Source organism: Lates calcarifer, unplaced genomic scaffold (genome assembly GCF_001640805.2).
Source record: "Lates calcarifer isolate ASB-BC8 unplaced genomic scaffold, TLL_Latcal_v3 _unitig_4613_quiver_1509, whole genome shotgun sequence".
Lineage (NCBI taxonomy): Eukaryota > Metazoa > Chordata > Actinopteri > Centropomidae > Lates > Lates calcarifer.
In genome coordinates, this window is record NW_026117006.1 from 3,352 (window position 1) to 26,767 (window position 23,416).

The window sequence follows — 23,416 nt, forward strand, 5'->3', positions numbered from 1 at the left end:
TAAGTAATTTCTTGTCAAGGATCAATAAAGTACTATTCTATTCTTTTATTTACACACCTCTGAATAATATCTTTTCCAGTGGTCAGAACTCAAAACAGTGGCGGAAAAGGCAAAACTTAATGATTACTGTCCTATGAACCCCTGCCCTGTGTATGTGGAAGAAACACTTTTCCTGTTTTTCATCCGAGTTTTGTTCCAATAAAAATAACACCCCTCCCTTGCTCACACACATGTCCACCCAGTCTCAGGAAAGCTATAAACCTCCCGGCTTCGATGACCATAGAAATACACACTGCAAGTCTTTCTTTTTACTTACTGGAGTGATCATTTTACACACAGATACCAGCCATGGACAACATACAGACGAAAACTGTGGATGTCTTTAAATCTTTTGTGTACAGGATTCCTGCTCTTTTCTACAACAGAAACAGTGAAACTCTTCTAGCTTTTGCTAGGAACTCAGGAAGCTTCTGCTCTTCCTGCTGTTGTTACATAACGTGTATGTGTTCGTGTACGTGCTCTGCTCCGAATGCTCTTGCCCTGTACAGCGATGATAGGGGCAGCACATGGAAATTAGGCAAAATGTTTCAAACACAATCAGGGGAATGTCAAATGGCAGAGATTTTTGATGGAGACAAAAGCTCCATCTACTGCAATGCTCGTAGTCGGGGATGCTGTCGAGTGGAAGCTGTCAGTGAAAATGGTGGGAGCTGATTTTCACACATTGAGCAATGCTACAAAGCTTGTTGAAACTGATTCAGGTTGTCAGGGAAGTGTGGTCTCATTTCCAGCTCAAGATGAAGGTGCAGATATAGAGGGTGACCCAAAGTGGCTGATCTACACTCACCCAAGCAATCAGTGCAAAAGGACTGATTTAGGAGTGTATGTGAACAAATCCCCAAAGGATCCAAGTAAGTGGAGCAAACCCTGGATCATTAACATTGGACCCAGTGGTTACTCAGACCTGGCTTACATTGGTAATGGTTGGTTTGCATGTCTGATGGAGCGTGGGGTGAAGAAAGAAACAGAGCAGATAGCCTCTGTGGTTTTTAGCTACAATGACATCAAGCAATCCACTACAATGCAATGTATAATGTCATGTCAGTGTTTTAAATGTCCATAAATGACATGACAATCAAAGTTATGCTTGGATGCTCTATACTTTGGTATGGTTTAACAGCCATTTACAAATACAGTTAACTTTAAGTTGCTTACATTTTCAATTTGTTTTGATTTCAGCTCTAACAACCATGACACTTATGTATAATACTGCGCTGACATTTTACTGTACTTCTCAAATGTGTATTTACAAAGATGCTATATTTACCCAGAGGTTGTGTTGTTTATAAAATGTAAAGAGTAAAATACATTTTGACAAATAAATTGAGTTTTAAGAGCTTTCACAACTAATTAGGTGATGGAAACAGCAGGAAAAGTACTTCCTGTTTTTTTGTTGATATTTAACACCATAGCCATTGTGGCAAACATGTTGTCATTCACCAATATCACATGACTATATAAGAATAAACGTTTGGTTTCAGTCAGGAAATGTTCAAGAAGCCATGTTAAAAGAAACCATGTTGACTATCAGTCAGAAAATATTGCTTTTGTTTTTCAACAGCAGAGACGCCAGCACTTTAGCACAATAGCACAGCTTCAATGTGTCTTTTTTAAACCATGATTATTTATTAAGCATGTGAAATTAAAAAAACAAAAAAAAAAAACAAAAAAACACTGAAGAACATTTAGGATAAATAAACAGATAGAAAAACAGAGTGATTTCCAGTAGACTGGAGACATGAGGGTTAACTGATCTCATATCATCTTTTCTTTGGCCATGTCCAATCTTGGAGCCTCACTCTGGATTATCCCATTGAACCACCTGCAAAACAAGAGTTGGTGTGAAAGAAAAGTTTCCTAATTGAGATAATAACAATATAAATATTTTGTGAAGCACATATTTCCTCTACCTTAGCCATAGTAAATGTAACATTTTAGTTGTGAGCACAGTACCAGCTGAAGGATGCAAACATCTAACCTTTGAATGAATTCCAGTGAACATGCAGCATCATCTTGGTAGTGAAGGTGAAGGTGAAGTGAGCAGAAGAGACAGCAGCAAGCCCGGACAGAAAAGCTGACTGGACATCGCCGTGAATGACGCACCCCTCAGTGCTCATCATTCAGTGGTGAATACAGCTTCTTAGTGTTTCACCTGAAACTTGACAAAGAAAAACCCATTTCAAATGTTACCGTAACAAAGTAATGTGAACACAAGAAAATGACTCACTCTGTGAAGGATCAGGATCAGAGGTCCAGCTCCTCTCTGCAGTGACACACGTTCAACCCTGTTATAGTCAACTATCACCAACAGTTTCAAACACAGGAGAAGGGTTTGTCCCGTTAAGCCACTTCACAGACCTGTAGTTAGAAGTGGCTAACGTTAGCTGACAAAATACTCCCATAGTGTGTGTTCTCCTGCAGTATTTTTTGTGTGTCAGCTCAGCGCACAGCGTTAGCTAAACAATCCTAAACATAAAGGCTGATGAGTCAAACGATTATCTTGCTGTTGGGACCTTATCAGGACACAGGAGGAGCTGACTGGAGTCGTGATGTATTTTGCCTATTGATACTAATGAGCAAAATCAAAAGGTTCTTACTTTGTAATCTGCAGGACGAAGATGGTGAAAAATTCATCCATTCAAAATGTGGGCTCACATTTTCTTTGTCTTCCCAAAATGCAGTTAAATACAGTACTGTACTGTTTTTGTTCATCCAAGTGATTATACTGTAAAATACCGTAAAATAATACTGTAGTAGTGTGACATCAACTTTACAGATAATAAAAACAGTAATGTACTGCATTTACAGATAACGGGATTATACTGTTAGTATCTTCACGTAAATTTACAGCAATTTATTACAGTGTGTTCTGTAGAGAGGATATGAACTTTGTTGGATTATATACACTGATTTATTTTTTATTTTCATCTAGCTGGAGGAAGTTTTAGGACATCCAGTGCTTGATTTCTGAAAGACAAGAAATTAGATGGTGTAAGTTGTCCTCTTCACTGTTTTTTAAAGGGACATAGATTTGAATGTCAGCTGTACAACAATGATAGTGAATATTCATAATTAATAAAGGTTCAAAGGTTTGTAATAAGCTCTATCGTGTCTGTAGTTATGAGCATTTATAATGAGTTATTACAGTAAAGAGTAACTGGTTAACTTTCTGATTAACTACCCTAACTTATATACCAGTCAAATCTGCAACGTAAATATAACTATTTTGCTGGTACTGGAGAGTCTCTGCCTCACAGTCACAACAAGACCTCAGGAAGTCCATTTCCCAGCAGCAGTTTACTATAAAATAGTTACAGCACATAACTCCCTGTCTGGACAGAGCCAGGCTAGCTGTTCCCCTGTCTAAAATCTTTATGCTATGTTTTAAGCTAACTGTGTCCTGGCTCCAGCTCTAGCTCATACTTCATGAGAAATAAGAGTGAAACTGGTCTTATCTGGCTCATGACAACAACAGCGAATAAGCAAACTTCCCTAGGATATCTAACTATTCCTTTAATAACAAACGAGTGTTCCTTGTATTGATGATGTGAAAAAAAAAAAAAAAAATCCCCATACAGTTGGTGTACCTTAGTCTATCAGTAAAAAGTACACTGTACACTGTACACTGTTTCAAAAGAAGTGGGAAACTTCTGTTTCCTGTTTTTATTAGTAAAACAGGCAGATTTGGAAAAATAGCTATAGCTCTTATCAAGCTGGCCTTTCTTGCAGGAAAGCTGATAAGATAAAGGCAAATAGCTCCAACAGATGAGTAAGTAAAAAATGAGTAAGTTCTTCAGAACTGAACAAAGAGGTTTAGGCTGAGATAAAAACAAAGACCCCTCCCTCACTCACAAATAGCCACACTGTCCTATAAAACCATCCACAGTCAAACTTTGATGGTTGTAGAGATACACACTGCAGGTTTTTCTTTATCTATTGAGTGATCATTTTATACAAAGACACACACCGTGGACAATGTCATTTTAAGGGATGTCGGACAATACTTATGATTTAATTGTCAAAGGAGAGATCATTGTCCAAATACATGCCCAGCTTTCTGGCTGCAAGTTTGATATTAGTAGACAAGGAGCAAAGACTGTTCTGTAGAGAGGATATGAATTTCGTGGGTTAAATACACTGATTCATTTTTTATTTTCATCTAGCTGGAGGAAGTTTTAGGACATTCAGTGCTTGATTTCTGAAAGACAAGAAATCAGGCAGTGTAGGTTGTCCTTTTCCCTGTTTTTTTTAATGGGACATAGATTTGAATGTCAGCTGTACAACAATGATAGTGAATATTGTGTTTGCAGGTCATGTATCATAGTGGAAGCATGTAAATGGAGAACAACAAGGGGCCAAGAATGGAGCCTTGGGAAACACCACAGGTTGGGGGAGGGGGCTCTGAAGAAGAGCCATCACCAACAATTACTGAAAAAATCAACCCAATTTTTAAGGCAATCCAACAAAATCACCTGATCAGTGGTATCAGACAATTACTAGCATCAGCTATTCCTAATAGACCATTGATTCATAATTAATAAAGGTTCAAAGGTTTGTAATAAGCTCTATCATGTCTGTAGTTTTGAGCATTTATAATGAGTTATTACATTAAAGAGTAACTGGTCCAACTTTCTGATTAACTACCCTAACTTATATAGCAGTCAAATCTGCAACGTAAATATAACTATTTTGCTGGTACTGGAGAGTCTCTGCTTCACAGTCACAACAAGACCTCAGGAAGTCCAATGCCCAGCAGCAGTTTACTATAAAATAGTTACAGCACATAACTCCCTGTCTGGACAGAGCCAGGCTAGCTGTTCCCCCTGTCTAAAATCTTTATGCTAAGTGTAATGCTCTCCTTGTGTGTGTGTGTGTGTGTAGCGGTACACAATTCAGCAGTAAGCCAAACTCCATTCAAATGAATACGGGAGTCAGGATATTGCGTTCAAGCTCCAGGTGCTTTATTGGGCAGCAGCTTCATATACAGTCTGAATAGGAGTGAAACTAGAAAACATAAACAAGATACAATAAGATGCATAGTCAAATCACAAGCTGCTGTGTAAACTCCTCATAACTACAATGCATCAGTAAAATAGACTTTCAAGCGCACAGTAGAGCAGCTACTAGATATGTCAGTGGTAGAATGGAAATATACAGAGCTAGAGCTCATTTACACACTTAAAAACTTCCTTAACTCTTACCTATGACAGTGACTAATGAAGATAATACATAACAATGACATATTGTACTGTCAGTACCTTTTGGAGTCTACAGACTACTAACTGTGTCCTGGCTCCAGCTCAAGCTCATACTTCATGAGAAATAAGAGTGATACTGATTGTCTTATCTGGCTCATGACAACAGCAGCAAATATGCAAACTTCTCTAGAATGTCTAACTTTTCCTTTACAAATGAGTTTTGCTTGTATTGATTGTTGCATAAATGTACAAAATAATCATTGGAAAATCCAGTTTACACTCGTTGAGTGGGGCACCACCATCGGGGATATTAATTTTGATATCAATATTCTGCATTAATATCCACACCGTAAATTTTCATCAGTCTGATATCTAAGATCGTGATTTCTCCACCCAGGGATCTGGCTCACCATTGCAAAGAAACACACAAAACTGCTGGGTCTACAAGTGTATTTACAATTTATTGATTACTAAAGTGAATATAGCTATAGAGTGAAAACATGTGAAATAAAAATAAAACAGAAGTGTAAAGATGATCAAACTAGCATGGTGAACTAACAGCAGGTAAAATGAGTAGGGTGATCTGGTGGAGGTTTAGTCTGTAACTGTAATCTATTTGTACTGAATTTGGAGATATCTATCGATGGTGAAATTAAAGTTTACTTATGTCATCATGAACCCTTGTCACGAACAGAATGTTAAGACCAGCCTGCTGTTTGTTGCGGCAGCTGCAGACTTGGCTGGAATCCAGGCAGCTGGGTTGTGGTGGTAACCATGGAAACACAGGATCCAGGTGGATTCTCCTGGCGGCCGCGTCTCTGGTTAACATGGTGATGGATTCTGCCGGTGTCTCAGCAGTTCAGCTTTAGTTGAGTTGCAGGTTTCTTTGCAGGCGGTCGTGTGATCTGCAGGCCTCTCTTGCGGGTTGAGGAAAAATAATCTCTTACGTAGCCTACTTATTGTTTTCTGGATAACTTTAGAGGAGGCTGGCGTCGGCCAGATAACTCTAAAACTGTCAAAAATCTTCAGAATAAAAACACAGGATTGTCAAAAATTAGTTCTAAGTATTCAGATATTTTTGTTCCTTTGACTTAACTTGACATAGCTTTGTTTAAAGAAATAAAGAATCACTTATGTGTCTAGATAAAAGAAAAAGTTGCTTGCGGAACATGTGGTTTTCTATTCTCTTGAGGATAGTATCAGGTTTACAGGTGGAGTGAGGTGGTCTCAGCCAATCAGGATTCATTGTCCTCACTTTCTTTGTCTCAGTTAGAATGAAATATGATCTCTTAATAAACTCTAAATTATTCATCTGGAATACTTGCACGCATATCACATATTCACCTTCCACCATGATTAAGTAAGACATTGTACAAGATGAGATATAACTTGGTGGTGCTAATACTTAAAGAAAGACAATGCATTAATAAAAACATGGATCAAAACACATTATTTGCAGATCTTAAGACAATTAGCTGATTAGCTGCAAAAGAATAAATTGTGTTCATCATCAGTAATAAAACATTAGAGGATTGTGTGCAAGGTTGTCCTGGAATGTGACGTAATTTCCAAGCAGAGGTCTGGTGTGGAGAAAGATAAACAATGGAGGAGACAGGACCTAGGACCTAGTTTGTTGCAATAGAATGAAGATTTGAAGAACGTTTATTTATAAGTTTCGGATGAACTGGGGTCCATTAGAATAGATTCTCCTGAATGGGCCATATGACCTTTGACCTTTGGCTTGAGAGGAGGAGTTCTGTATCTGCTTCTTATCACAGATTGTTGGGGAGGCTGAAGAGAAGATGGGGGTTCAGGTTCCAGGCTGATGTCAGGCTGATGCCAGATGTTGCCACATGATGATGTGAAAAAAAATCCCCACACAGTTGGTGTACCATAGTCTATTTAGTAATCAGTAAAAAGAAAGTTACACTGCTTCAAAAGAAGAGGGACATTTCTGTTTCCTGGAAAGAAGGACAGAGGACAATATCAACTGATAAAATAAAGACAAATAGCTCCTACAGACAGCACAGTGGAGTGAATTATAGGAACTGTATCATCTTCTTTAAATTGGTGATTCACATGCCACCCACACCACCCCAATGCTTGTACAAGGTCAATAGCAAAGACTTTGGAGAGATGGGATCTACATTTCAGGTAAATACTACTTGCAGTTAAAGATGTTGCATTCAAGAGTACCATCCAGTATTATGGTCTCGGGTCCAGTTAACTGGAAGTGAATCTACAGGCTTTCAAATATAAACTGAGATCTGGATATCAGCACAGTTGATCTATATACATGCCCAGACTATTGTTTCTGTATTGTGTACCTGTTTAAATATATAGCTTGTTTTTTTAGCAATACCTCTGAGGATATCAATGTCAATCTGTCCGTCAGTCAGCTGCATTGGTCCAGACTGAAATCTCTCATAAGCTACTAGGTGGATCACCAGTCATAGTTCCTAATGACTTGGTGACCTGCTGACTTTTTGTCTAGCACCACCATGAGGTTCACATTTGTGTTGTTGTGCAAAATATCTCAACTAGAAGACAGATTTCCATGAAGTTTGATAAACACAACGATCTGTAATAACTTTGATTAACAGCAGGTCAAAGTTCTAGTTTATCCAGAGCATTGGTGTATGACCAAACATCAGATGACGCATGAACCAGCTGCTTCTCACTCCTTCATTCCGTGCAATATTATTTCAAAGTGTGAAATATCTGTAGTCAATTGAATCGTACTGTAATGTGTATAGTCCCTGTGTATATTGTTCTCTTGTTTTTAATATGTATATATTGTCTTCTTTATATCTTGTTTTGTATTTTACCAATACTGATGCCTTTTTCTATTTTGCTATCTTTGTATGTTTGAATCCTGATTGTGCCTGCTTTTAATTTCACATTTACTGAAAATGATCATAACATGTGTTCTACAAGGTGACATGGTGGTGCAGTGGTTAGCAGCAAAAAGGTTCACCCAGGGCCTTTCTTTGTGGAGTTTCCATCTTCTCCCTGTGCCTGCATGAGTTCTCTCCGGGTACTCCAGCTTTTTTCCAACAGTCCAAAGACATGCAAGTTAGGTTAATTGGTGATGCTAAATTGTTCGTAGAGTGTGAATGTGAGTGTCAATGGTTGTTTGTCTCAGTATGTCAGCCCTGTGATAAACTGTTGATATGTCCAGGGTGTCGCCAAGTGTCAGCTGGGATGGGCTCTGGCCAACTCGCAACCCGTAACAATAAGCAGTATAGATAATAGTAATGGATGGATGTTCTTCAAATACAAGCAAATCATAAAATATAATCAAATAATTTAAGGTCTGTTTTATTCCACCTCATTACCCCCCACCCCCCAGCCCAACCACAGGAAACTGATAGGATTCTGACCCTAACTTGCTTTCCTGAGATTCCTCCTGATAAGTTAATAATCATATTGGTTTAGGCTCTGTTCACTAGTAGGTGGACATTTTCTTGTATTTTCTTTTCACTGAACAGAGAGTTCTGCTCCAACAAAAATAAATACCCCTCCCATACTCAAAAACTGTACCACCTTATAAAACCCTCAAAATCCTCAAACTTAGATGACCATAGAGATACACACTGTCAGTCTTTCTTTTTTACTTACTGAGTGATCATTTTACACACGGACACCAGCCATGGCCAACACACAGACAAAAACTGTGGATGTCTTTAAATCTGTTGTCTACAGGATTCCTGCTCTTTTCTACGAGACAGAAAGTAACACTCTTCTAGCCTTTGCAGAGCAGAGGGAGACAGAAGCTAATTGCACTGCGAAAGAGCTGGTTATGAGAAGAGGAACACTGAAAGATGAATCCCCTGGTGTGAAGACAATTGAGGTAAACAAATCCCATAACCTGTGTCATTGTTGGCTGAATTACATGTGAATATACAGTATTTATACAGTATTATATAGTATATACAGTATTTATTTCAATTCAATTAAAAATGCTTTGTTTTATTTACACACCTGTGAATAATATCTTTTTCAGTGGTCAGAGCTCAAAACAGTGGTGGAAAAGGCAAAACTTGACAACTACCGTCCTCTGAACCCCTGCCCAGTGTTTGAGAAGAACACGAAAACACTTCCTGTTTTTCATTTGCGTTGAAGATCGTGTGGAAGAGCAATGGCAGATAAAAAACCGCACCAACAAGGCCCGTCTCTGCTACATTACAAGCGAGGATCTTGGACAAAACTGGAGTGAAGTGACAGATTTGACATACACACTGGGCGAAATTAAGAACTGGGCCACATCTGCTGCCGTAGTCAGGGAGGCTGAAAAGTCCAAAAGGACTGGAGTGTATGTGATGAATTTACTGTATATAATGGCATATGTTCTTCAAATACAAGTAAATAATAAAAAACAATAATATATCATTTTAAGAGGAACGCTGAAAGATGAATTCTCTGGTGTGAAGACAATTATGGTAAACAAATCCAATCAGCTCTGTCATTGTTGGCTGAATTATATGTGAATTACAGTATTACTTTCAACTCCATCAAAATTGCTTTGTTTTAGGAAATTAAGTAATTTCTTGTCAAGGATCAATAAAGTACTATTCTATTCTTTTATTTTCACACCTCTGAATAATATCTTTTCCAGTGGTCAGAACTCAAAACAGTGGCAGAAAAGGCAAAACTTAATGATTACTGTCCTATGAACCCCTGCCCTGTGTATGTGGAAGAAACACTTTTCCTGTTTTTCATCCGAGTTTTGTTCCAATAAAAATAACACCCCTCCCTTGCTCACACACATGTCCACCCAGTCTCAGGAAAGCCTATAAACCCTCCGGCTTCGATGACCATAGAAATACACACTGCAAGTCTTTCTTTTTTACTTACTGAGTGATCATTTTACACACAGATACCAGCCATGGACAACATACAGACGAAAACTGTGGATGTCTTTAAATCTGTTGTGTACAGGATTCCTGCTCTTTTCTACGACAGAAACAGTGAAACTCTTCTAGCTTTTGCAGAGCAGAGGGAGACTGCAGATGATGCCAGTACAAAGAACCTGGTTATGAGTAGAGGAACGCTGAAGGATGAATCCTCTGGTGCAAAGACAATTGAGGTAAACAAATCCAATCAACTCTGTCATTGTTGGCTGAATTACATGTGAATATACAGTATTACTTTCAAGTCCATCAAAATTGCTTTGTTTTATTTACACACCTCTGAATAATATCTTTTCAAGTGGTCGGAGTTCAAAATAGTGGAAAAGGCAAAACTTCTAAACTGCCGTCCTATGAACCCCTGCCCAGTGTTTGAGAAGAACACCAACACACTTTTCCTGTTTTTCATCTGCGTTGAGGATGGTGTGACAGAGCAATGGCAGATAAAAAACTGCACCAACAAGGCCCGTCTCTGCTACATCACAAGCACTGATCTTGGACAAACCTGGAGTGAAGAAGGTGTGACAGAGTTGACAGACAAACTGGACGAAATTAAGAACTGGAAAACATTTGCTGTTGGGCCAGGCCATGGTCTTCAAATGAAGAAGGGTAGATTGATTGTTCCTGTTCATGCTTATGCTTGTGTTTGTGCTCCCTGCTCTTCCTGCTGTTGTTACATAACGTGTATGTGTTCGTGTACGTGCTCTGCTCCGAATGCTCTTGCCCTGTACAGCGATGATAGGGGCAGCACATGGAAGTTAGGCAAAATGTTTCAATCACAATCAGGGGAATGTCAAATGGCAGAGATTTTTGATGGAGACAAAAGCTCCATCTACTGCAATGCCCGTAGTCGGGGATGCTGTCGAGTGGAAGCTGTCAGTGAAAATGGTGGAGCTGATTTTCACACATTGAGCAATACTACAAAGCTTGTTGAAACTGATTCAGGTTGTCAGGGAAGTGTGGTCTCATTTCCAGCTCAAGGTGAAGGTGCAGATGCAGAGGGTGACCCAAAGTGGCTGCTCTACACTCACCCATGTGATCCGTGCAAAAGATTTAATTTAGGAGTGTATGTGAACAAATCCCCAAAGGATCCAAGTAAGTGGAGCAAACCCTGGATTATTAACAGTGGACCCAGTGGTTACTCAGACCTGGCTTACATTGGTAATGGTTGGTTTGCATGTCTGATGGAGTGTGGGGTGAAGAAAGAAACAGAGCAGATAGCCTCTGTGGTTTTTAGCTACGATGACATCAAGCAATCCACTACAATGCAATGTATAATGTCATGTCAGTGTTTTAAATGTCCGTAAATGACATGACAATCAAAGTTATGCTTGGATGCTCTATACTTTGGTATGGTTTAACAGCCATTTACAAATACAGTTAACTTTAAGTTGCTTACATTTTCAATTTGTTTTGATTTCAGCTCTAACAACCATGACACTTATGTATAATACTGCGCTGACATTTTACTGTACTTCTCAAATGTGTATTTACAAAGATGCTATATTTACCCAGAGGTTGTGTTGTTTATAAAATGTAAAGAGTAAAATACATTTTGACAAATAAATTGAGTTTTAAGAGCTTTCACAACTAATTAGGTGATGGAAACAGCAGGAAAAGTACTTCCTGTTTTTTTGTTGATATTTAACACCATAGCCATTGTGGCAAACATGTTGTCATTCACCAATATCACATGACTATATAAGAATAAACGTTTGGTTTCAGTCAGGAAATGTTCAAGAAGCCATGTTAAAAGAAACCATGTTGACTATCAGTCAGAAAATATTGCTTTTGTTTTTCAACAGCAGAGACGCCAGCACTTTAGCACAATAGCACAGCTTCAATGTGTCTTTTTTAAACCATGATTATTTATTAAGCATGTGAAATTAAAAAAACAAAAAAAAAAAACAAAAAAACACTGAAGAACATTTAGGATAAATAAACAGATAGAAAAACAGAGTGATTTCCAGTAGACTGGAGACATGAGGGTTAACTGATCTCATATCATCTTTTCTTTGGCCACGTCCAATCTTGGAGCCTCACTCTGGATTATCCCATTGAACCACCTGCAAAACAAGAGTTGGTGTGAAAGAAAAGTTTCCTAATTGAGATAATAACAATATAAATATTTTGTGAAGCACATATTTCCTCTACCTTAGCCATAGTAAATGTAACATTTTAGTTGTGAGCACAGTACCAGCTGAAGGATGCAAACATCTAACCTTTGAATGAATTCCAGTGAACATGCAGCATCATCTTGGTAGTGAAGGTGAAGGTGAAGTGAGCAGAAGAGACAGCAGGAAGCCCGGACAGAAAAGCTGACTGGACATCGCCGTGAATGACGCACCCCTCAGTGCTCATCATTCAGTGGTGAATACAGCTTCTTAGTGTTTCACCTGAAACTTGACAAAGAAAAACCCATTTCAAATGTTACCGTAACAAAGTAATGTGAACACAAGAAAATGACTCACTCTGTGAAGGATCAGGATCAGAGGTCCAGCTCCTCTCTGCAGTGACACACGTTCAACCCTGTTATAGTCAACTATCACCAACAGTTTCAAACACAGGAGAAGGGTTTGTCCCGTTAAGCCACTTCACAGACCTGTAGTTAGAAGTGGCTAACGTTAGCTGACAAAATACTCCCATAGTGTGTGTTCTCCTGCAGTATTTTTTGTGTGTCAGCTCAGCGCACAGCGTTAGCTAAACAATCCTAAACATAAAGGCTGATGAGTCAAACGATTATCTTGCTGTTGGGACCTTATCAGGACACAGGAGGAGCTGACTGGAGTCGTGATGTATTTTGCCTATTGATACTAATGAGCAAAATCAAAAGGTTCTTACTTTGTAATCTGCAGGACGAAGATGGTGAAAAATTCATCCATTCAAAATGTGGGCTCACATTTTCTTTGTCTTCCCAAAATGCAGTTAAATACAGTACTGTACTGTTTTTGTTCATCCAAGTGATTATACTGTAAAATACCGTAAAATAATACTGTAGTAGTGTGACATCAACTTTACAGATAATAAAAACAGTAATGTACTGCATTTACAGATAACGGGATTATACTGTTAGTATCTTCACGTAAATTTACAGCAATTTATTACAGTGTGTTCTGTAGAGAGGATATGAACTTTGTCGGGTCAAATACACTGATTTATTTTTTATTTTCATCTAGCTGTGTCAGAGTGTCAGTTCTGAGCCAGGGCTTTTCTTTTGTAGTTCTGTTGTGTTTGTTTTATTTCCTGTTTTATTTTGTAATCACTGACCTCCCTCTTGTTTCAGGTGTCTTGTCTTCCCCTTCCTTCTGTGCTCCCTCCTCCTGGTGATTACCTACCCTGTCCTAATGTGGTTCACCTGTGTCTCATTGTCTGCCCTGCCCCTGTGTATTTAGTGTCTGTGTCTTCCTGCACTCCCTGCCAGTTCGTCTTGTGTTTCTGCCAGACCTACCAGCCTTTGAGTTTAATACTGTTCTCTAGTAGCCATAGGTTTTGACCCTCGCCTGTGTTTTTTGACCTTGCCTCAGCTCTAGTCCTTTTTGTACCGTTGCTTTCTCTTTTTGCCTTCCTGTGTACCGACCTCGTTTGATTAAAGGACCTTGATTTTGGTAACTCTGCCTCTGCCTCCTGTTTGCGCCTGTGTCCACATTGCTACGCCCTGACAAGCTGGAGGAAGTTTTAGGACATTCAGTGCTTGATTTCTGAAAGACAAGAAATTAGATGGTGTAAGTTGTCCTCTTCACTCTTTTTTAGTGGGACATAGATTTGAATGTCAGCTGTACAACAGTGATAGTGAATATTGTGTTTGCAGGTCATGTATCATAGTGCAAACGTGTAAATGGAGAACAACAAGGGACCAAAAATGGAGCCTTGGGGAACACCACAGGTTGGGGGAGGGGGCTCTGAAGAAGAGCCATCACCAACAATTACTGAAAAAGTCAACACAATTTTTAAGGCAATCCAACAAAATCACCTGATCAGTGGTACCAGACAATTACTAACATCAACTATTCCAAATAGACCATTGATTCATAATTAATAAAGGTTCAAAGGTTTGTAATAAGCTCTATTGTGTTGGTAGTTATGAGCATTTATAATGAGTTATTACAGTAAAAAGTAACTGGTCCAACTTTCTGATTAACTACCCACCTTATATACCAGTCAAATCTGCAACGTAAATATAACTATTTTGCTGGTACTGGAGAGTCTCTGCTTCACAGTCACAACAAGACCTCAGGAAGTCCAATGCCCAGCAGCAGTTTACCATAAAATAGTTACAGCACATAACTCCCTGTCTGGACAGAGCCAGGCTAGCTGTTCCCCTGTCTAAAATCTTTATGCTAAGTGTAATGCTCTCCTTGTGTGTGTGTGTGTGTAGAGGTACACAATTCAGCAGTAAGCCAAACTCCATTCAAATGAATACGGGAGTCAGGATATTGGAGTGAAACTAGAAAACATAAACAAGATACAATAAGATGCATAGTCAAATCACAGGGTTCTGTGTAAACTCCTCATAAGTCAGTCATCAGTAAAATAGACAATAGACAGTAAAAATGCACAGTAGAGCAGCTACTAGATATGTCAGTGGTAGAATGGAAATATACAGAGCTAGAGCTCATTTACACACTTAAAAACTTCCTTAACTCTTACCTATGATAGTAACTAATGAAGATAATACATAACAATGACATATTGTACTGTGAGTACCTTTTGGAGTCTACAGACTACTAACTGTGTCCTGGCTCCAGCTCAAGCTCATACTTCATGAGAAATAAGAGTGATACTGATTGTCTTATCTGGCTCATGACAACAGCAGAAAATAAGCAAACTTCTCTAGAATGTCTAACTTTTCCTTTACAAATGAGTTTTGCTTGTATTGATTGTTGCATAAATGTACAAAATAATCATTGGAGAATCCAGTTTACACTCGTTGAGTGGGGCACCACCATCGGGGATATTAATTTTGATATCAATATTCTGCATTAATATCCACACTGTAAGTTTTCATCAGTCTGATATCTAAGACCAGGGATCTGGCTCACCATTGCAAAGAAACACACAAAACTGCTGGGTCTACAAGTGTATTTACAATTTATTGATTACTAAAGTGAATATAGCTATAGAGTGAAAACATGTGAAATAAAAATAAAACAGAAGTGTAAAGATGATCAAACTAGCATGCTGAACTAACAGCAGGTAAAATGAGTAGGGTGATCTGGTGGAGGCAAATCGTTTAGTCTGTAACTGTAATCTATTTGTACTGAATTTGGAGATATCTATCGATGGTGAAATTAAAGTTTACTTATGTCATCATGAACCCTTGTCACGAACAGAATGTTAAGACCAGCCTGCTGTTTGTTGCGGCAGCTGCAGACTTGGCTGGAATCCAGGCAGCTGGGTTGTGGTGGTAACCATGGAAACACAGGATCCAGGTGGATTCTCCTGGCGGCCGCGTCTCTGGTTAACATGGTGATGGATTCTGCCGGTGTCTCAGCAGTTCAGCTTTAGTTGAGTTGCAGGTTTCATTGCAGGCGGTCGTGTGATCTGCAGGCCTCTCTTGCGGGTTGAGGAAAAATAATCTCTTACGTAGCCTACTTATTGTTTTCTGGATAACTTTAGAGGAGGCTGGCGTCGGCCAGATAACTCTAAAACTGTCAAAAATCTTCAGAATAAAAACACAGGATTGTCAAAAATTAGTTCTAAGTATTCAGATATTTTTGTTCCTTTGACTTAACTTGACATAGCTTTGTTTAAAGAAATAAAGAATCACTTATGTGTCTAGATAAAAGAAAAAGTTGCTTGCGGAACATGTGGTTTTCTATTCTCTTGAGGATAGTATCAGGTTTACAGGTGGAGTGAGGTGGTCTCAGCCAATCAGGATTCATTGTCCTCACTTTCTTTGTCCCAGTTAGAATGAAATATGATCTCTTAATAAACTCTAAATTATTCATCTGGAATACTTGCGCACATATCACATATTCACCTTCCACCATGATTAAGTAAGACATTGTACAAGATGAGATATAACTTGGTGGTGCTAATACTTAAAGAAAGACAATGCATTAATAAAAACATGGATCAAAACACATTATTTGCAGATCTTAAGACAATTAGCTGATTAGCTGCAAAAGAATAAATTGTGTTCATCATCAGTAATAAAACATTAGAGGATTGTGTGCAAGGTTGTCCTGGAATGTGACGTAATTTCCAAGCAGAGGTCTGGTGTGGAGAAAGATAAACAATGGAGGAGACAGGACCTAGGACCTAGTTTGTTGCAATAGAATGAAGATTTGAAGAACATTTATTTATAAGTTTCTGATGAACTGGGGTCCATTAGAATAGATTCTCCTGAATGGGCCATATGACCTTTGACCTTTGGCTTGAGAGGAAGAGTTCTGTATCTGCTTCTTATCACAGATTGTTGGGGAGGTTGAAGAGAAGATGGGGGTTCAGGTTCCAGGCTGATGTCAGGCTGATGCCAGATGTTGCCACATGATGTGAAAAAAAATCCCCACACAGTCGGTGTACCATAGTCTATTTAGTAATCAGTAAAAAGAAAGTTACACTGCTTCAAAAGAAGAGGGACATTTCTGTTTCCTGTTTGTAATACAAAAACAGGCAGATTTGGAAAAATAACTTTAGCTCTTATCAAACTGGCCTTTCTTGCAGGAAAGCTGTTTCTCCTTAACACAACATCACCAGTATCTCACTGTGTGGTAGTGGACCCAAGGTAATTTGAACAGCTGTAACTGTTGGGGATTACAGTGAAATTCACAAAAGGACAATATCAACTGATAAAGACAAATAGCTCCTACAGACAGCACAGTGGAGTGAATTACAGGAACTGTATCATCTTCTTTAAATTGGTGAGTCACATGCCACCCACACCACCCCAATGCTTGTACAAGGTCAATAGCAAAGACTTTGGAGAGATGGGATCTACATTTCAGGTAAATACTACTTGCAGTTAAAGATGTTGCATTCAAGAGTACCATCCAGTATTATGGTCTCGGGTCCAGTTAACTGGAAGTGAATCTACAGGCTTTCAAATATAAACTGAGATCTGGATATCAGCACAGTTGATCTATATACATGCCCAGACTATTGTTTCTGTATTGTGTACCTGTTTAAATATATAGCTTGTTTTTTAGCAATACCTCTGAGGATATCAATGTCAATCTATCGGTCAGTCAGCTGCATTGGTCCAGACTGAAATCTCTCATAAGCTACTAGGTAGATCACCAATCATAGTTCCTAATGACTTGGTGACCTGCTGACTTTTTGTCTAGCACCACCATAAGGTTCACATTTGTGTTGTTGTGCAAAATATCTCAACTAGAAGACAGATTTCCATGACGTTTGATAAACACAACGATCTGTAATAACTTTGATTAACAGCAGGTCAAAGTTCCAGTTTATCCAGTGCATTGGTGTATGACCAAACATCAGATGACGCATGAACCAGCTGCTTCTCACTCCTTCATTCCGTGCAATATTATTTCAAAGTGTGAAATATCTGTAGTCAATTGAATCTTACTGTAATGTATATAGTCCCTGTGTATATTGCTCTCTTGTTTCTAATATGTATATATTGTCTTCTTTATATCTTGTTTTGTGTTTTACCAATACTGATGCCTTTTTCTATTTCGCTACCTTTGTATGTTTGAATCCTGATTGTGCCTGCTTTTAATTTCACATTTACTGAAAATGATCATAACATGTGTTCTACAAGGTGACATGGTGGTCCAGTGGTTAGCAGCAAAAAGGTTCACCCAGAGCTTTTCTTTGTGGAGTTTCCATCTTCTCCCTGTGCCTGCATGAGTTCTCTCCGGGTACTCCAGCTTTTTTCCAACAGTCCAAAGACATGCAAGTTAGGTTAATTGGTGATGCTAAATTGTCCGTAAATGTGAGTGTCAATGGTTGTTTGTCTCAGTATGTCAGCCCTGTGATAGACTGGTCATATGGCCAGGGTGTCGCCAAGTGTCAGCTGGGATTGGCTCTGGCCAGCTCGCAACCCTTAACAATAAGCAGTATAGATAATAGATAGATGGATGGATGGCTGTTCTTCAAATACAAGCAAATCATAAAATATAATCAGATAATTTAAGGTCTGTTTTATTCCACTTCATTACCCCCCAACCTCAGGCCAATTACATGGAAGTGCTAGGATTCTGACCCACACTTGCTTTCCCGACAATCCTCCTGATAAATTAATCATCATACTGGCTTAGGCTCTGTTCTCTAGTGGGTGGACATTTTCTTCAATTTAGATTCTTAGATTCACTTCTCTTTTCAACTGAACGAAGAGTTCTGCTTCAACAAAAATAAATACCCCTCCCATATGTAAAAACTGCCCGACCTAGTCTTATGAAACCCTTAAAATCCTCAAACTTAGATGACCATAGAGATACACACTGTCAGTTTGTCTTTTTTACTTACTGAGTGATCATTTTACACACGGATACCAGCCATGGGCAACAAACAAACAAAACCTGAGGACATCGAACTACAGAACAAAACCGTCTTTAAAACTCATAGTGCTGTTGTGTACAGGATTCCTGCCCTTTTCTACGACAGAAACAGTGAAACTCTTCTAGCCTTTGCAGAGCAGAGGGAGACTGCAGATGATGCCAGTACAAAGAAGCTGGTTATGAGAAGAGGAACGCTGAAGGATGAATCCTCTGGTGCAAAGACAATTGAGGTAAACAAATCCAATCAACTCTGTCATTGTTGGCTGAATTACATGTGAATATACAGTATTACTTTCAACTCCATCAACAATGCTTTGTTTTATTTACACACCTCTGAATAATATCTTTTCCAGTGGTCGGAGCTCAAACCAGTGGAAAAGGCAAAACTTGACAACTACCGTCCTATGAACCCCTGCCCAGTGTTTGAGAAGAACACCAACACACTTTACCTGTTTTTCATCTGCGTTAAAAGCACTTACTCAGAGATGTGGCAGAGATGGTTAGGCTGCAACAAGGCCCGTCTCTGCTACATCACAAGCACTGATCTTGGACAAAACTGGAGTGACGTGACAGATTTGACAGACAAACTGTACGAAATTAAGAACTGGGCCACATTTGCTGTTGGACCAGGCCATGGTCTTCAAATGAAGACAGGTAGATTGATTGTTCCTGTTCATGCTTATGATTCCTGCTCTTCCTGCTGTTGTTGTATAATGTGTAACTGCTCTGTTCCACATGCTCGTGCCCTGTACAAAGACATTGATGACAGCACATGGAAGTTAGGCAATATGCTTCAAACACAATCAGGGGAATGTCAAATGGCAGAGATTTTTGATGGAGACTCCAAAAGCTCCATCTACTGCAATGCCCGTAGTCAGGGAGGCTGGCGAGTGGAAGCTGTCAGTGAAAATGGTGGAGCTGATTTTCCCACATTGAGCAATGCTACAAAGCTTGTTGAAACTGATTCAGGTTGTCAGGGAAGTGTGGTCTCATTTCCAGCTCAAGATGAAGGTGCAGATACAGAGGGTGACCCACAGTGGCTGCTCTACACTCACCCAAGCAACAAGTCCAAGAGGACCGATTTAGGAGTGTATGTGAGCAAATCCCCAAAGGATCCAAGTAAGTGGAGCAAACCCTGGATCATTAACAGTGGACCCAGTGGTTACTCAGACCTGGCTTACATTGGTAAGGGTTGGTTTGCATGTCTAATGGAGTGTGGGGTGAAGAAAGAAACAGAGCAGATAGCCTCTGTGGTTTTTAGCTACAAGGACATCAAGTCAGGCATTGGACAGTAAATATCCATTGTCTTTAATTGACAAGACATGACTCTGTTGTTATACCATAAATTACATTTTTCTTCCACATATGGGACTTCAAAGTAACCTGCTGTTTAATACAAGTAATGCTACTGCACTGAAATCCTATTTACAACTGTTGAATATATTACATGCTGGAAAATTATTCACAATCAAAGTTATATTTACATGCCATATTCGCTAAAATGATTAACAGCCATTTACAAATACAGTTAACCTTGAGTTGCTTACATTTTCATTTTGTTTTGATTTTTGATTTCAGCTCTAACAACCACGACACTTATGTATAATACTGCTCTGACATTTTACTGCACTTTTCAAATGTGTATTTACAAAGATGCAACATTTACCCAGAGGTTGTGTTGTTTATAAAATGTAAAGAGTAAAATACATTTTGACAAATAAATTGAGTTTTAAGAACTTTCACAACTAATTAGGTGATGGAAACAGCAGGAAAAGTACTTCCTGTTTTTTGTTGATATTTAACACCGTAGCCATTGTGGCAAACATGTTGTCATTCATCAACATCACCTAATTATATAAGAATAAATGCTTGGTTTCAGTCAGGGAATGCTTGAGAAACCATAATGAAAGGAATCACATTGACTATCAGTAGGAAACTGTTGCTCCTCTTTTTCATGGGAGGATGATCTCGACCAGACCAGAAACTGAAACATTTTCACTTTTTACCTTATTTTAATTGGGGACAACTGGAATTACTGAGATGTTTAATTGTCAAAATAGACTGGAGATTTTTGTTTATTTGACCTTTTCTTGTGACAGTTGTGACAAACTTAAAATGCGCTGCAGTGTGCTGAAACACATTTAAAGGTTTTGTGTGTGTTTGCATTATGATATATTGATTTGTTTGTTTGAATCCTGGTTATTTCTAATTGTACTTTTACATTTAGTGTATACAATGGCATATGTTCTTCGAATACAAGTAAATAATAAAATCAACATAACATAACACGTAAGACCCTCCAACAATAACATTACAACAACAGACACCCAACAACATCACCATCAATCAGGAATTTAGTGCAACAATGAAGATGACACACCCTCATGTCTTCAAGATATTTTCAGCAGAGCTATGCTAGAAGGTACAAAGGATCTGTGGTTACAGGAAGTCCATAGAGGTTGTACCCTATACCTCCATCCTGATGGTATCAACTTGTATTCACCATAAAGAGGGTGTGATACGTCACAAGGATTGCCCAGCTACCCAAGACTCACAAAGCAGTGTCATACTGAGCTGTTGTTGACCTGCATTCTTACAAGACATATAAACAATTTTACTGAGTTTCTTCTTATTAGCCACAGTGTAACAATCAATGTAACCACCTCAATAGTCAAATTGGTTTTTGCTCTGTTTGCTATTAGGTGGATATTTCTTTTCTTTTCACTTCTCTTTTAATTTCTTATCAACTGAACAGAGAGTTTTGCTCCAATAAAAACTATACACCCCTTCCTGGCTCACAAACACCTCCACCCAACCTCATGAAACCTTCTAAACTCTCAAACTTCAATACACAGTGCAGCATACAGCGTAGCGTTGTATATCACCATTGAAGCATTCAGGGAACAGCTCGTCCAACAGAACTTACTTCCTCTTTCATGCTGTACAGTAACACCACAAGTGCCTTCAAGGATGTTTTTCTCAAGTTATCTTCCATCTAAGATTCAGTTAATGACAGTGACTACTCATAAATGGCTCAGCAAGTCTGGACTCTTAACACTTTACTTTAAATCAGTATGAAACAAGTAAGACTGTGTAAGACTATAAGTATTTGGCCACCATACTTTATATCTAATTTGGCAGACACTGTGAGTGGGAAAAATTAACTTTTTGCACTTGCTGTGTGAATCTTCCTCCCTGCACAGAGGCTATTGTTTGCTATCAATGTTGGTCTAGGCCAGACACTGATTGGGAAGACTGTGTACTTGTGTAACTATCCAGAAATCAGTCTCATGCCAGTCGATTTTCGATGAGTGAGGTTGGCTTATAAATGCTTAGCTTAACACTGCTACAGTGTTTCCCTGTTTGTACAGACCATAAGTATACCTCATCTTTGTGCAGATAGTCTGACCCATATGCGCATGTAAAAGATTGCAATAAATACTCAACTCACTTTAAACGTTACTGAAACACATTTTAAGGCTTTGTGTGTGTTTGCGTTGTGATATATTGATTTGTTTGTTTGAATCCTTGTTATTTCTAATTGTACTTTTACATTTACTATATACAATGGCATATGTTCTTCGAATACAAGTAAATAATAAAAACAATATAATCTAACGTATGTTGTTGCCACCTGATTATAATTCCCATAGTTCAACACATTAAAAAATGAGTAAGTTCTTCAGAACTGAACAAAGAGGTTTAGGCTGAAATAAAAACAAAGACCCCTCCCTCACTCACAAATAGCCACACTGTCCTATAAAACCATCCACAGTCAAACTTTGATGGTTGTAGAGATACACACTGCAGGTTTTTCTTTATCTATTGAGTGATCATTTTATACAAAGACACACACCGTGGACAATGTCATTTTAAGGGATGTCGGACAATACTTATGATTTAATTGTCAAAGGAGAGATCATTGTCCAAATATATGCCCAGCTTACTGGCTGCAAGTTTGATATTAGTAGACAAGGAGCAAAGACTATTCTGTAGAGAGGACATGAATTTCGTGGGTTAAATACACTGATTCATTTTTTATTTTCATCTAGCTGGAGGAAGTTTTAGGACATTCAGTGCTTGATTTCTGAAAGACAAGAAATCTGGCAGTGTAGGTTGTCTTTTTCCCTGTATTTTAATGGGACATAGATTTGAATGTCAGCTGTACAACAATGATAGTGAATATTGTGTTTGCAGGTCATGTATCATAGTGGAAGCATGTAAATGGAGAACAACAAGGGGCCAAGAATGGAGCCTTGGGAAACACCACAGGTTGGGGGAGGGGGCTCTGAAGAAGAGCCATCGCCAACAATTACTGAAAAAATCAACCCAATTTTTAAGACAATCCAACAAAATCACCTGATCAGTGGTATCAGACAATTACTAGCATCAGCTATTCCTAATAGACCATTGATTCATAATTAAAAGAGTAAAGCGTAACTGGTCCAACTTTCTGATTAACTACCCTAACTTATATACCAGTCAAATCCGCAACGTAAATATAACTATTTTGCTGGTACTGGAGAGTCTCTGCCTCACAGTCACAACAAGACCTCAGGAAGTCCAATGCCCAGCAGCAGTTTACCATAAAATAGTTACAGCACATAACTCCCTGTCTGGACAGAGCCAGGCTAGCTGTTCCCCTGTCTAAAATCTTTATGCTAAGTGTAATGCTCTCCTTGTGTGTGTGTAGAGGTACACAATTCAGCAGTAAGCCAAACTCCATTCAAATGAATACGGGAGTCAGGATATTGCGTCCAAACTCTGGGTGCTTTATTGG

The 23,416-nt window shown here is 38.8% G+C and overlaps 2 protein-coding genes and 1 pseudogene across 2 annotated transcripts; all 3 read left to right on the forward strand.

Moving 5' to 3' along the window:
* Positions 1 to 356: 356 nt before the first annotated feature.
* Positions 357 to 2,993, forward strand: LOC108900971 (sialidase-4-like; annotated as a pseudogene).
* A 5,829-nt stretch (positions 2,994 to 8,822) lies between these two features.
* On the forward strand, positions 8,823 to 11,989 carry LOC108900972 (sialidase-2-like). The gene is made up of 3 exons (XM_018702264.2): positions 8,823 to 9,111; positions 9,265 to 10,347; positions 10,471 to 11,989. Exons 2-3 carry the CDS (start codon positions 10,147 to 10,149, stop codon positions 11,473 to 11,475), a joined length of 1,206 nt encoding a protein of 401 aa, XP_018557780.1. The 5' UTR covers positions 8,823 to 9,111; positions 9,265 to 10,146; the 3' UTR covers positions 11,476 to 11,989.
* A 6,582-nt stretch (positions 11,990 to 18,571) lies between these two features.
* On the forward strand, positions 18,572 to 22,210 carry LOC108900973 (sialidase-3-like). The gene is made up of 2 exons (XM_018702266.2): positions 18,572 to 18,866; positions 18,990 to 22,210. Exons 1-2 carry the CDS (start codon positions 18,636 to 18,638, stop codon positions 19,929 to 19,931), a joined length of 1,173 nt encoding a protein of 390 aa, XP_018557782.1. The 5' UTR covers positions 18,572 to 18,635; the 3' UTR covers positions 19,932 to 22,210.
* Positions 22,211 to 23,416: the final 1,206 nt, after the last annotated feature.

Excerpts from the sequence above, each read along its gene's own strand:
- LOC108900972 (XM_018702264.2), top strand. The coding sequence starts at position 10,147 with ATGGACAACATACAGACGAAAACTGTGGATGTCTTTAAATCTGTTGTG. Across the intron at positions 10,348-10,470 it reads CTGGTGCAAAGACAATTGAG|TGGTCGGAGTTCAAAATAGT; the intron begins GTAAACAAATCC and ends TATCTTTTCAAG.
- LOC108900973 (XM_018702266.2), top strand. The coding sequence starts at position 18,636 with ATGGGCAACAAACAAACAAAACCTGAGGACATCGAACTACAGAACAAA. Across the intron at positions 18,867-18,989 it reads CTGGTGCAAAGACAATTGAG|TGGTCGGAGCTCAAACCAGT; the intron begins GTAAACAAATCC and ends TATCTTTTCCAG.